Raw genomic sequence first — 14,893 nt, forward strand, 5'->3', positions numbered from 1 at the left:
AATCCCCCCCGTCGACACCACAATCACACAGCACATACTGTTTGGAATAGGCTAGATGGAAAAGTTTTGTTAAAACATCGTTTGTTATGAATTAATTTAAAATTTGTTCTTGTACTATACATGTTAACATGTAAATTTCTACATCACATCACGTTGCGTCACCCATTATCATATTTTTAGATTAAACACCATTTGGCACACCTCGGCCGATTCCCACTTCATCTGATAAGGTGACGGAATCGACGAAGGTTTGTCGAATGGAATTAGCACATGGCTGCAGTCTGGTGTGCATTGGATTAATTCATTTTGTGTTATAATTGGATTTATATTTCATGAAGTTGACGAGACAAACGTATGGCAGTCGGTAAGTACAAGTTTAAGTATAGTGGGGAGTAAAATAAACCCAAACGATTAGGTTAAAGTTCAAAAAGGGTCAAAGATCATCGCATGCCACACTAGACGAATTTCATATTGTGAAGTTATCTGCCATTGTCGATGTGACATTCAGTTACTGCCAATACTGGTGCGGATCCAGAATTTTTTTCGGGAGTAGGGAGAGGGGTTCACATCTCAGTCAAAAAATTTCCAGCCCAGAATTTCCTGACAAGCAGGAGAAAAAAAAACTGAAAACAAATAAATAAAATAAAAACAATGATAGTGTGGTCAATGTTTTCTCAGTTAGGGGGAGGATGTCCAAAGTCATTTTTTATTTGCTTCAGTATATAGTCTTGTTTAAATAACAAAGCAAATTCCAGGGGGGGGGGATGGGGGGATTCCAATCTCCCTACCCACTCCCTGTCCCTGAAATAACAATCTATTTTGTAATTCCAATTAAATAGTATATTTTTTTCCATTTGACTAATTATACATATTTTGTTTCTTGTGTTTATATTATGTCTGTCTATTTGTCTGCAGAAATTATAACCTTGCCCATAAGTTTTAAGTGGGATGGGCTATACAAATGGCTTCTACATTTTATAGGTTTATTTCTTGTGACAATTAAGACCTTTTATTTGGGTACCATTAATTTTTACCTGAAATTGCTTGACCTAGGATACACATTTTTACAAGAAAAATACCAAACTTTAAACTTGGCCTAAATTTTGATCAATAGGTGCTAGGGCTTTCATGCTTAACATGTGTATTCATTGTGAACTGTCAACAGGTATAAATATGTTTGACCTTGACCCTAGAGTTTGAACCACTTAAAAAAAATTAACCTTGGCAATTAACTTTTGAACAGGAATTACTAGGGATTTCTTTATTTCACATGTGCATTCCTTGTGACAAGACTTTCTTCTGATACTAACAATTTGAACCCTTTGACCTTGAACTTTGAGTTTGACATATATTTGAGAAACTTCAACCTTCGCCATAGGCTTCCATACAGGGACATCAGTGTTTCACAAACACATCTTGTCTTCATTATTATTTGGTGGTGTCTCCATATGAGGGAAAAATTCCCAAGAGAGATGTATTCACAACAAACAAACAAATTACTAAAGAAAATATAAAACATGAATATGTTGGTCATGCATATCTCTGCATGAAAAAAACAGCTTTTCAAATACTGCAACCATATTCTAACCCTTTCAAAACACTCATTTGAGCTTTTCTGGTTTCCTTAACATATAACGTCTGTCGTGACGTGTCGTCCATCTGTTTGTCTGAAAACTTTTTACATTTTTAACTTCTCTAGAACCACTGGGCCAATTTTACCCAATTCATATAGAAATATGTATATTTGTATGTCAGATTGTCCATCTGTCTCAATAAATTTAACCTTGGTCATCACGGTCATATCTACTGAATATTAAACTTATGTATTAGTATTTACCTGTGAGAATAGCATGGTTTTTTATGCGCCCGGATCGATAGATCCCGGGCGTATATTGTTTTTGTCCTGTCTGTTTGTCTTTTTGTCTGTTTGTCTGTTTATCTGTTTGTCTGTCTGTTTGTTGTCAACTTTAACCTTGGCCATAACTTTTGAACAATAAGAGATGGAGACTTCATATTTGGTATGCATACTCCAGTAATAAAGTCCTTTCAAATGACATCAAGGTCAATGACCTTGTGACCTTGACTGTGACCTATATGCTAAAAATAGCTTTTTCCACTGTTTGTCATAACTTTTTAACCATAGGAGATAGGGACTTCATATTTGGTATGCATACTCCACTAATAGAATTCTTTCAAATGACATCAAGGTCAATGATCTTGTGACCTTGACTGTGACCTATATGCTAAAAATAGCTTTTTACACTTTTTGCCATAACTTTTTAACCATAGGAGATAGGAACTTCATATTTGGTATGCATACTCCATCGATAAAGTCCTTTCAAACGACGGCAGGGTCAATGATCTTGTGATCTTGACTGTGACCTATATGCTAAAAATAGCTCTTTACACTTTTTGCCATAACTTTTGAACCATAGGAGATAGGGACTTCATATTTAGTATGCATACTCCACTGATTAAGTTCTTTCGAATGAGACCATGGTCAATGACCTTGTGACCTTGACTGTGATCAATATGCTAAAAATAGATTTTTTGAACTTTGTTGCCGCCGGGCGCATAGTGTTTCACAAACACATCTTGTTTTTTTTACCTGTGACCTAGAAGTTTGACCTACTTGCAAAAAAATTAAATTGTTATAAATTCATCATTTTGAAAGAGAAAAGTTAGGGCATTCATATCATAATGCATGTATATTATTACCTGTGATAAGACCTTTCCAAATAAATCATGACTTTTACTCTGTGACCTTGACCTTGAAGAGGTCAAGCCTCTACTTTTCAAAAATGTTGCATTTGCTTATAACTTCTGATTGAGATGAGATATGACTCTCACATTTGACATATACATTAATTACTCATAAGAATTCAAGGTGTTTCCCAGCATGTGATGCTTTTTTTACCCCTTGACGTTGATGTTTTACATAATTTTCAAAATATTTAACTCTCCTAAAAGATGATTAGGCTTCTGAGTAACATTAAGGAAGACTTCAGGGAAGACAGGGCTTTTTGCACAAAAAACGTCATTTTTCGACCCATATTTGACCCCCCAGGGCAAAATCTTAATTCCAAAACCTTACTGCACATCTACCTGACACCACCAACCATCTCCCAACAGATGATTAGGCTACTGTGTAAAATGTAGAAGAAGTTCAGGGAAGACGCGGCTTTTTGCATAAAAAATGTCATTTTTTGACCCCCATTTGACCCCCCAGGGCAAAATCAAAATTCCGAAACCTTACTGCACATCTACATGACACCACCAACCATCTCTCAAAAGATGAATAGGCTGCTGAGTAAAATGTAAGAGGAGTTTAGGGAAAACGGGGCTTTTTGTAAAAAAACCGTTATTTTTCCACCCCAATTTGACCCCCCGGGGCAAAATCTAAATTCAGAAACCTTACTGCACATCTACATGACACCACCAACCATCTCCCAAAAGATGATTAGGCTACTGTGTAAAATGTAGAAGGAGTTCAGGGAAGACGGGGCTTTTTGCATAAAAAACATCATTTTTCGACCCCCATTTGACCCCCCGGGGCAAAATCAAAATTCCGAATCCTTACTGCACATCTACATGACACCACCAATCATCCCCCAAAAGGTGATTAGGCTGCTGAGTAAAATGTAGAAGGAGTTCAGGGAAGACGGGACTTTTTGCACAAAAAACGTCATTTTTTGACCCCCATTTGACCCCCCGGGGCAAAATCTAAATTCAGAAACCTTACTGCATATCTACATGACACCACCAACCATCTCCCAAAAGATGATTAGGCTACTGTGTAAAATGTAGAAGGAGTTCAGGGAAGACGGGGCTTTTTGCATAAAAAAACATCATTTTTCTACCTCCATTTGACCCCCTGGGGCAAAATCAAAATTCCGAAACCTTACTGCACATCTACGTGACAACACCAATCATCCCCCAAAAAATGATAAGGCTGCTGAGTAAAATGTAAGAGAAGTTCAGAGAAGACGGGGCTTTTAGCATAAAAAACGTCATTTTTCGACCCCCATTTGACCCCCCAGGGCAAAATCAAAATTCCGAAACCTTACTGCACATCTACATGACCCCACCAACCATCTCCCAAAAGATGATTAGGCTACTGTGTAAAATGTAGAAGAAGTTCAGGGAAGACGGGGCTTTTTGCATAAAAAACATCATTTTTCGACCCCCATTTGACCCCCCGGGGCAAAATCAAAATTCCGAAACCTTACTGCACATCTACGTGACACCACCAATCATCCCCCAAAAGATGATAAGGCTGCTGAGTAAAATGTAAGAGAAGTTCAGGGAAGATGGGGCTTTTTGCATAAAAAATGTCATTTTTCGACCCCTATTTGACCCCCTGGGGCAAAATCAAAATTCCGAAACCTTACTGTACATCTACATGACACCACCAATCATCCCCCAAAAGGTGATTAGGCTGCTGAGTAAAATGTAGAAGGAGTTCAGGGAAGACGGGAATTTTTGCACAAAAAACGTCATTTTTCGACCCCCATTTGACCCCCCGGGGCAAAATCAAAATTCCGAAACCTTACTGCACATCTACATAACCCCACCAACCATCTCCCAAAAGATGATTAAGCTACTGTGTAAAATGTAGGAGGAGTTCAGGGAAGAAAAGTGTGACAGACGGACGGACGGACGGATACCAACGATACCAACAAAGAAATTTTGCAAATGACTTATGGCAAGGTATGTAAATTAACAAGTTCTATTTCTGTTGAAAAAGCAGCTGTTTATGATTTTGTAGAGCTGGACGTTAATGGGAATAGCTGTATATAAGGTTGGTTAAAAAGTCGTAAGTTTTGATGTTGATTTTGGTAAAATTTTATGAGTTTAAATAATCCAAAAGTTCCTTGGAATTTTTTAGTATCCACAATGATCAATGATTTTTCTGTACCTAACCTTGATTCTCTGACAACTTTTAAATTTATGTTCGCCATAGTGCATGTAATAAAATGTTAAGTACCGCCAAAGTAAGATATAAGCAACACAGTAAATTATACTAGTCGATCATGAACATGTTTGTAAATTAAACACTTTAATATGTTCTGTTTTATATATGCTTTTTTGACAGACTTTTTACATACTTATTTCTGTTTAATCGATTATGACAAGGAGACGTGACGGGTAGGCAGGTGGTGCCTCTTCTCAGAAATCTGTGATTGATTTGAATACAATTTGTAATGTTTTAGAGGACTTAAAAGCTTAATTTATTTTACTTATCTTCACATCTGATTTCTTTTAAACATGCATCAGAATTCGTACCAATTACATATCTACATATCTCAAGAAAATTGCGTGACTGAGTTTGAATTTAAAAGAAATTGCTTATACCTGATTTTATTGCACACTTTGTTTTAGACTTAAAGGATTTCCATATTCTAGTCAAAGAACGTTAACTTGATTTCCATCACTAGCCTGCAATCAAGCCTGCGATGATGTACTTTTTCTACACTTTTTTCTCAATCTAATCAAAAATATAAAAATCGCCTTACTCATAGATTTATCAACACTTAAATACCAGGAAGTTGATATCGAAAAATAAGCGCTACATTTATAATATATACCATACCATCAGCAGCAACATTGACTTAAGCATCAATTTCATGTTATCCGATCGTTTCTTAATCTTGTATACATTAACTTTGCATAACAACACCATAATTTTCTTATAAAAATATTTAATGCTTTTATTTCTCTTCAACACTGTCCATTGCAAATATGTTACTTTTTAAATTCTTCTGTCTCATTTCAACGTGGACTTCATAAGCTTTAGAAATTCTGAAAGGCATTTCTTGCTTTAACTCTTTGCCCCTTGCGCTGTCTGTGACGTAATAGTAGCATTACATTTGTTACTCTTTGATGACATCCTTTCCCCGCAGCGCACTTGCGATTAGGTGATGAAAAGACGTGTTTTTGAAGATATTTACACGGTGTAAGTAGCAACTGTTGCCGTATATATCGCCCTAATATTTATGCAATCATCTGGAAAATGAATTTAAGTATTTTGATGATAATTAGTCCTTTTTAATTTGTTTAAATAATTCTTTTATGTGGACTTTTACAAACTTTACGTGGACTTTTACAAACTTGATATATTGAAATCATAGAATATGACAAAATTCTTCCTTGAATATTGTTCATTATTTTAGCTTTTGATATTGCGATATTCATTCCATCTTTTTAACTATGTTATAAGGTCATTCAAAGCTTTGTCTTGATTTCTGATTTTTTCAGTATCTTTATTTTCTTGTATTTTCTTTTCTTCTTTCACTTTTTTACTACTTTTTTGTTAATTCCTCGTTCAATTTCCCCTCGTTCTTTCATTAGTACTATTGAATACTAGTAGTTCTTACAAAACACTAAAATAAGATTTGAATGCAACTGACTTATAGGTTCTCTGTTATTTTAAATCAACTATCTTTGAATAAAATTCCTTGTCGTTTGATTTGTAGGTGGGTTCACTTAAGGGTGGAGGGGAGAATTTATTTTGTGATTTAGTAGAGTTTGCATATATAGTTACATCAGAAAAAGGCATCTTATCGCAGGCATTTATGTAATAAATCTATCAATTTCGCACAAATGGTATACCCGACAAGTAACCATAAACCTGCAACAAATCTGACATTGATTTATTGATACAATATAATTTTTTTCACTGAGCAATTTAATATTTTTCCTAAATCGATCTTTCTAACTCCTAAACAATGGAGAGTTGGATATGGATATTTCTAACAGTAGTACAAATATTAAACATTATTTCATACGTACAGTAAGTATCTATAGTATAACTTTCGCTTAATTCTTGAATATCACAAAGCTTCGTATTTTTTTTTTTACATATTAGTAAAATTATATAGTGATGTATGGGTCTGTAATATTGCCTTTTTTGAAAAAAAAAGACTTGGCTTCATTGCATACAAAATTGCCTTGGTTTAAAAAGAAAAAAAATCGAAGGTGTATTCGTTTTTGTTTAATGTAGTAAAAACCTTTTCTAAGATGTTAATGTTGTTTATAAAAGTACAATGGATAAGTTTTACCGCATGCGTTTTAACTAACCATTCAAATGTTAAAAGAAATGTGATTTAAAGAGAAAAAAGGAATTGACTCATACGGATGGCTGCAAGCTATGAAAAACTTTCAACATTATAGAAAACGCACAATTTAATTTTTTTTCACATTTTAGGAATGGTTAACTTAAATCAGATGGATTTTCTAAAATTCATGAATTCATTTCTTTTTGTTTCAAACCACGAACCAGTTAAATGTAGGTAATGATTTTTCCAAACAAAATATTAACAATTTATATAAATTAGCCCTTTTACCGACAAAATTAATCTGTGCTATAGAATCTGTAGACATGTATTCTAATAAAATCACAAGTAAAACATTCAGAACAATGTTTTTTGAATTTATTGATTTGATCACATCTCTGAAATATATGCAAATATTTTTAAGTATAAAAATAATCATTGAAAAACAGGTGGAAAATCCTATTCCCCTAATATTGATATAAATTTTTTTATTTTCTGGAGATTTTTCCTGCATGCTGATTTTAAAATTCATCCGAGTTGAAGGCTCAACTGAGCATTTGTCTGTTGTCTTTCGTTGTCGTTCTTGTTGTCGTCATTTTTGTAAACGTTGTTTCACCAGAACCACTCGTCTAATTTGAACCAAACTTGGCAAATGAAGTATTCAGATTATTTTTAAGGTACATATCCATGTACATTGTATTATGTTTTTATTTCAATCTCGTTGTTCTGTGTTGAATTAACAATATCCAAGTACTTTTTATTTTAAAATTGAAACGATAACGATGTTTTAATAACAAATGATAATTATGTATTTTTTTAATATAATGTTTCAAAATATATTTCAATTTGATTATTCTATATACTTGTTGTAAAGAAAACATAATGTAAACTACATTATATATTTAATTTCGATTATTCAATTTGTGTGATTTTATGTCAAATTTTATAAGTCATAATTGCTTTTATATAGAAAAAACTATTAATTTCAGACCATGTTTCACTGAGGTGCAAGTTGTGCATTACAACACAGAAAGATATTGTGCCTCATGGTTTTTCTTCGTGTGGTAAGCATTTCCTTATATCGTTTATATATACATATACTCTTCTCGTTAATTGTTTTAAAAACTATTTACTGTTAAACATATGTTTGAAAAATATTTAAGTATGCATATAAATGTTATCATAAGTTTTAACAATGCATAAATAAATTGTCTTTGAAAGAAAATCGATGAATTGCTTTTGAAAGAAAATTCTCACCAAACATAATTTAATTATACATGTTATATTACTTTTCCCCCGATATTTTTTACCTAAAATTTCGAAAATGAAATTTTAACACCAGAATCACGTTTAATGTTTTTTTTATAAAGCTAATAAATAGTCCATAATAAAGAAAACCCTAAAACTGAGAGTGAAACTGAAACTGAAAGTTATAAGAAGGATAACTTTTATTGCGTAACAAAGAAATTAAACCTATAGATCTATTATTCTGTTGGTGATGTCTTAGATTTTAAATATGTAAAGCGGGAAGTCGAGTTTAAAACAAAAAGCACACCCGGTACTTAAAATTTGCAAGATTGGCGTCTCTCAGTCGCATAAAAACATAAGAAACCCGGTCATAAAAGGTGATTTACAAGTAAGCTGAACTTTCTTGGGAAGATTTCAATTTAATGAAACACTAAGAAAGAAAAGAGTTAATTTTTTATTCCCAGAGAATTAAAGAAATACTTTGGACTTAACAGTTTTTTTTTGCAAAAAATAAGATGCATATGTGAAATACTCATATCCCTGTATTGTAGCTTATGATGAGGGTTGAATTTGCAATCAAACTCTAAGTGAAGTTCGAAAGGTGCAAAATGTAGGATTTCAAAGAAATATCTTGTCAAAAGGAATGCACCTGTGAAATATGAAAGCCCTGGTACTAACTATTCAAAATTAATGGACACCCACGTTTACGATCATTTAATAATTAATTACTTAACACCCTTTTCTTCTTCTGCTGAAGATATTGTTATATATTGTTATCTCTTGCACCATGTTCCAGCTTAAGGGAAAACGGGTGGCAAATCGATCTGTTTCAATCCAATGAAATATTTGCCATCGAGTGATAATTATGCTAAATATTCAACTGAAACATAACTAAAAAAACTGGAAATTATGATAGACAATATCACAATATAACAAGAATTAAAGATGTGTTTGTGAAACACTGGTGGTCCGTAGGGCATGCAGTTAGTGGCTAAGATTGAAGTTCCTCAAATCCAAATCAAACTCCAAGGTCATAAAGTCAAATTGTTGCTATCAATTGAATGTTCTTTTCACGAGGTATATTCCTATTGAATATGAAAGCTATGGTCATAATTGTTCAAAATGTATGCTCAAGGTTAAAGTTTTTTAAGTAGGTCAACATCAAAAGGTCAACTGTTTATACTTCTTAAAAGGTCTTGTCACAGAGTATACATATGACAGCTTTTGAACCGATCGTTCATAAGTTATTGCTAAGGCTACAGTTTGATTTTTTCTGTAAAAGTTGGTCAACCTCGAAGGTGAAGGTCAAGAGGTTAGGTTAAACTAGTACCCAAAGAAAAGTCTTGTCACAGGAAATACAGTTAATACACCTCTGAAATATGAAAGCCATAGTCCCATGCACCCAGTCAAAAGTTATGCACAAAGTTAAAGATTTTGCGGATAGACAAACAGATAAACAGGCAAACACACAGCTAGAAAGACGGACAGACAGGACAAAAACTTTATAATCTCGAATCTTCGGTTACGGTGTAATGAAAATATAATTGGACACTTTCATTACCCACCTTTCACTTTCATTGAAACATAGCAAAGGGGATATTACTCGGAAACTAAATGACTAACTACGGAAACTATACATGTATACATGGATAAATAAATTTGACTTTACTTAATTATCGAGGTGAATGATGACATCAATATAATTTAACAAGGAAAAGCTTATATAACGACGCTTATTTTAATTTTGATGTATAAAACAGCAATTAATTCATTTGTTTTTGGTATATGATCAAGTGCTTCAAGTATGTAGGCCTTATGGTTTTAGAGGGGTCAAATGATGGTTGGGAAATCGATATATTTTGTAAAAAACAAAATATTCTCAAAATTCGTTATGCTCTACGTATGAACAATTTTTAAAACGAGGTAAAATATTAATAAACAAGTTGATGAAACAAGAATATCTACAGTCTCATTTAAATTTATATTTCGTAAATTTTATAGTCACTACAATGAACTTGTCAGCAAATACAATTTATCATGGAGACAGATGCTGACTGAGGTTTTTCATACTTTTTGTTTGTCCATTATCTATACACTGAATTGACGACGGATTTTTCCGTTATTTCCCGATCATGACAAGGAACACACGGCGGTTGTGACCGCTCAGCAGGGGATGCTCACCCATCCATGACACCAGATCCCACCTCTGATTTTTAGGAGCTCCGTGTTTGCTCTTCTCTTATTTTGTATTGTTTTATGGACTTTGAGACTGAATAATGTTCGTTGTCTCTTTATCCTTCTTTATCCATTTTATCCAGTAGCCACACACCTTTTGGAAAGTAATTAGTGATGTATTGCATGTATATGTGCAATAATGTTTCTGAAACAAACTTTTTTTCATTTAACATTTCTGGTAAATAACAAAACCTTTCTCATTTAATATTTCTGGTAAATAACAAAACCTTTCTTTTCTTGCATCGACGCTTAAGTTTTAGCTGTTGCAGAATAAAAAAAAAAAACATAATGCGTAAGCGGGTTATTTTTTTTGGCAAAAACGATAATCAATGAATTCAGTGAATGTTCTACAATTGAAAAATAAATCAGTTATTGAATTGAGGAATAACTGTCTAGTTTTTTTTTTATTTTACGATGTGATCCAATCGAGTGGCTTGCATGAACGCCAATCACTTTATCATCGTCATGAAATAAAAAAAATCTGACAGTTATTCCTTATATTTACATTCTCTTGATTCCTTTAATGCACGAGCTACAAGCCCTGCTTCTGTCTCTATTTCTCCCGCCCTGCACGTAATTTTTTTCCCTACCGATGAACCAGTACATTGATGAGGAAACAAAGCACAATAACTATATTTGTAAATTTATCTCGGAAAAAGACATTGGAAATGTAATGCATGTAAATGTTTGTTTATTTTTTTTTTTAATTTTTTTTTTACTTGTTTCTTGTTTATGTCTTCAAATTTTCATATAAAATCGTTTATTCGATGTTAACATAAATGGAAAGTCAGTAAAATAACTGATGCGTGCCTATACAGATGCACTGTTATCTGATTGATAAAAGAAGTACGAACACCGATATCTTGAATACCATGGATATTACGAAGTTATTTGGAAGTCCTAACCACTTTTTCTTTTACTCTTGTCCTTTTCCTCAGCGAAAGCAAAATATAATTTTCATACCATGTTTGTATATTTTTACTTTCAGCTTAAAGTATCGATATCGAACACGTGCCTATTACAGCCTTGAGAAACGTTGTTGTCATGGTTACACTGGAAATCTCTGCACCACTCGTATGTAATTTTAAATGAAATGATTCTTGTGTCTAAAAAGATAAAGTAAGGCAAGGAATATAGACAAATTACAAGAAGATGGAATGAGATGATAGTAACTTAGAATGCTTGAGAATTATAACATTATCAAATACTTTTAATAAAGTTTCATTCAATTTAATTCATTGTTCATTTAAACGGCAAGCAGAGTAAAGGTATTAAATACCAGCGAATTTTACCTAAACTGGTCATTCTATTGGCATCAATTTTCGTCTTTACACTGGATCAATATAATGATTTAAAGAAAATGATATTTATTTTTCAAATTTACTTGAAAACAGAAATGAACCTGTACATTTTTTCAATATAAAAAAAATTATTGAAAAATATATTTGATTTAAAAAAAAGTAAAACAGTCTAATAATAGTGTGTTGTTTTCTAATTTGCCTGTATTTCTTCCCCTAGCAATTTGCAGCTGCCAAAATGGGGGTACATGTGTAGCCCCAAATATTTGTAGATGCTCATCAGAATATGAAGGGAACTCTTGTCAAACACGTAAGATCTACAACTTCGTAATCACGCCTTCCATTGTACCGCTAACGCTATTCGCTATATATAAAAGGAATGGTTTAATATCATTTTTCCATTTATATTCATATATTTTTTTTTTATCTTTTTTCCAGCAAGATGTTATCCTTCATGTCATCATGGACACTGTGTCAGCCCAAATAGATGTAGCTGTAACACGGGGTATACAGGATCTACTTGCTCTCAACGTAAGTTCGTGCAAACGTCTAATTGCTAATAAACATTTATCCCAGATAAATGAAGACTTTACATTATACTGTGCTTAAAACTACGTTCTTTAATAGATTTATAGTTGGGACATTTTATCTGCATTATGAATTATAAAAAATATAGATCTTAAAACAAGCAAATAGAATAAGATTTTAACAAATATGTTATAATTTTTTTCTCCATATGCAAAATTCTTACTCAACCAGCACAATATTGACTTTTTTTCACAAAAAATAAAGGAGAGCAAGAGTTTTTTAGCATAACTTTTGTTTGCTTTTCAGTTATGTTATATATTTACAGCTGTGTGCAACCCACCGTGTCATTATGGCGGAGTTTGTATAGGTGTAAACAGTTGTCGGTGTCCATCAAATCAAGCTGGGCCTTACTGTAGACAGCGTAAGATGAGAATCTCTATATAATGTCATTATATACTAATGTTAATAAGTTTTTTTTTAAAATTACAATTAAGGCTGAAGTATTTCCAACACAATCATAAAAAGTTCCTTTATATGTATCGTACAAATATTTCTAAACCCTGATTAAAACACAACAGCTTAAAAACAAATTTTCAACTTTATACACAACCATTCCCAACGATAAATTAAAATCCAGGTTTTTTGATATCATTCACAGCTGCTTTTTCAATAAAAATAGAATTCGTAAATTAACTTATCTGGTTATTGGTCATTTGCAAAATTATTTTGTTAAAACACATTCTGATTGCACACACAAGTACTAAGAAGTGGACATGAAAGAGGTGCTTGAGTTTCTGATTGACAATATCTATGTGGTTTTTGGTTACCAGGTATTCCAACAATCTATTGGAATTCCAATGGGTACCAATTGTGCTCCGTTATTAGCGGCCTATTTTTATGTTCATATGAAGCAGAATTTGTGCAAAATCTTACGCGTGAAAAGACGAAAACACTTGCTGTGGCCTTCAACTCGTCATTTAAATATATCGACGACGTATTGTCAATTTAAAATGGTAATTTCCATTCCAACGTCGATACGATATATCCTGGTGAGCGTGAGATAAAAGACACAACAGATTACTAGAAAAGACGTTAATGGTAGAAGAACAACAAAGCTATATGATAAACGTGATGACTTTAACTTTTCTTTCGCCAACTTCCCTTACTGATGCAGCAATATACCTTCATCACCTGCATACGGAGTCTATATATCTTAGTTAATTCGATACGCAAGAGCATGCTCTACGAGGTAAATGAGGTAAATTATTGACAAGCAAGTTAATGAAATAAGAATATCAGCAGTCTCGTTTAAAGTCCGTTTTCGTAAGTTCCATGATCGATACAATGAACTTGTCAGCAAATACAATTTATCATTGAGTAAAATGCTGACTGATGTTTTTCATAGTAATTGTTTGTCCATTATTTTAACACTGAATTGACGACTGAATTTTCCGTTATTTCCTGATCATAAAAAGGAACACACGACGGGTTTGACTAGTCAGCAGGGAATGCTCACTCCTCCATGGCATCTGATCCCACCTCTGATGTGACGGAGGTCCATGTTTGCTCTTCTCCTATTTTGTATTTTTTTTTATGGACTTTGAGCTTAAATACTGTTCGTTATCTCCATATCCTTCTTACAATGATTTTTACTGAAGAAAATTACAGGTTTTTGTATTACTGAACGTAAACTATAAAGGTCTATAAACAAAAGAATTGTATGACAAACGACTTCAACCTTATCACTGTCAACTTTTACCTTCTTATAGACTTTATGTCTCCCATAATAATACCTTCCTCAAGATCTTGCCCTGTGGAAAATTAATTTTTAGCATGCTATCTAATAATAAGTTACAGGAATTTCAAAAAAACCTTGAGTTAATTAAGTCGGCATTTTATGAATTATTGTCATAATGACACTGTTAGGAAGTAAAACTTAATATATATATATATATAAAAAAATTACATAGACACCGTGACGCACAAAATTAAAGGAGAAAACTGACAAATATAGAATTTTAGCATGAACTGTGTTAATTTTGTTCAATTCATAAAAGTATAACTAGGTTTCGGTACCTAAATATTCTTTTTTGAGAAAAACAAAAGTAAAAATAATTTCAGTATACATGTATCCCATAACGAAAATACTTTTTCCTCCCTATTGTACACATTCACAGAAAAGTTGAATAAGTTTCAATAGTTACCATGGTCTCAAGTACCCAAGAATGAATGTAAGTAGACCAAACATTTTAATGCAATACATTTGTAATTTTAAATTGTTGTTAGAACATATTTCTCACCTTTGCATGCTCCAGTTGAATTTTGTTTACAAGTTTGAGCTAAAAATAAAGATGTCGTGACCTTGACATACACAAAAAGAACGAACGGTAGATACCTTTGTTTTTCCGGCACTTATATTGTGCAGTTTTTTTCTAGCAGTCTTTTGCAGCTATATACTCATAATTTTCATAAGTCTTTCTCTGTATGCTACCGATATCGTAAAAGAAACACATGATTTTGACTCATTGT

The 14,893-nt window shown here is 32.9% G+C and overlaps 1 protein-coding gene across 1 annotated transcript in view; it reads left to right on the plus strand.

The window, feature by feature from the left end:
* Positions 1-354: 354 nt before the first annotated feature.
* Positions 355-14,893, plus strand: part of LOC134254584 (von Willebrand factor D and EGF domain-containing protein-like) — a 37,308-nt gene continuing 22,769 nt past the window's right edge. The window contains exons 1-6 of the mRNA XM_062737112.1: positions 355-364; positions 8,026-8,119; positions 11,527-11,612; positions 12,057-12,146; positions 12,275-12,367; positions 12,690-12,785. Coding sequence (XP_062593096.1) covers positions 355-364; positions 8,026-8,119; positions 11,527-11,612; positions 12,057-12,146; positions 12,275-12,367; positions 12,690-12,785 — 469 coding nt within the window. The remainder of the gene's footprint in view (positions 365-8,025; positions 8,120-11,526; positions 11,613-12,056; positions 12,147-12,274; positions 12,368-12,689; positions 12,786-14,893) is intronic.

This window comes from Saccostrea cucullata, unplaced genomic scaffold (assembly GCF_032062105.1).
Source record: "Saccostrea cucullata isolate Sc308-1 unplaced genomic scaffold, CSIRO_AGI_Scuc_v1 ctg354, whole genome shotgun sequence".
In the NCBI taxonomy this organism is placed as follows: Eukaryota; Metazoa; Mollusca; class Bivalvia; order Ostreida; family Ostreidae; genus Saccostrea; species Saccostrea cuccullata.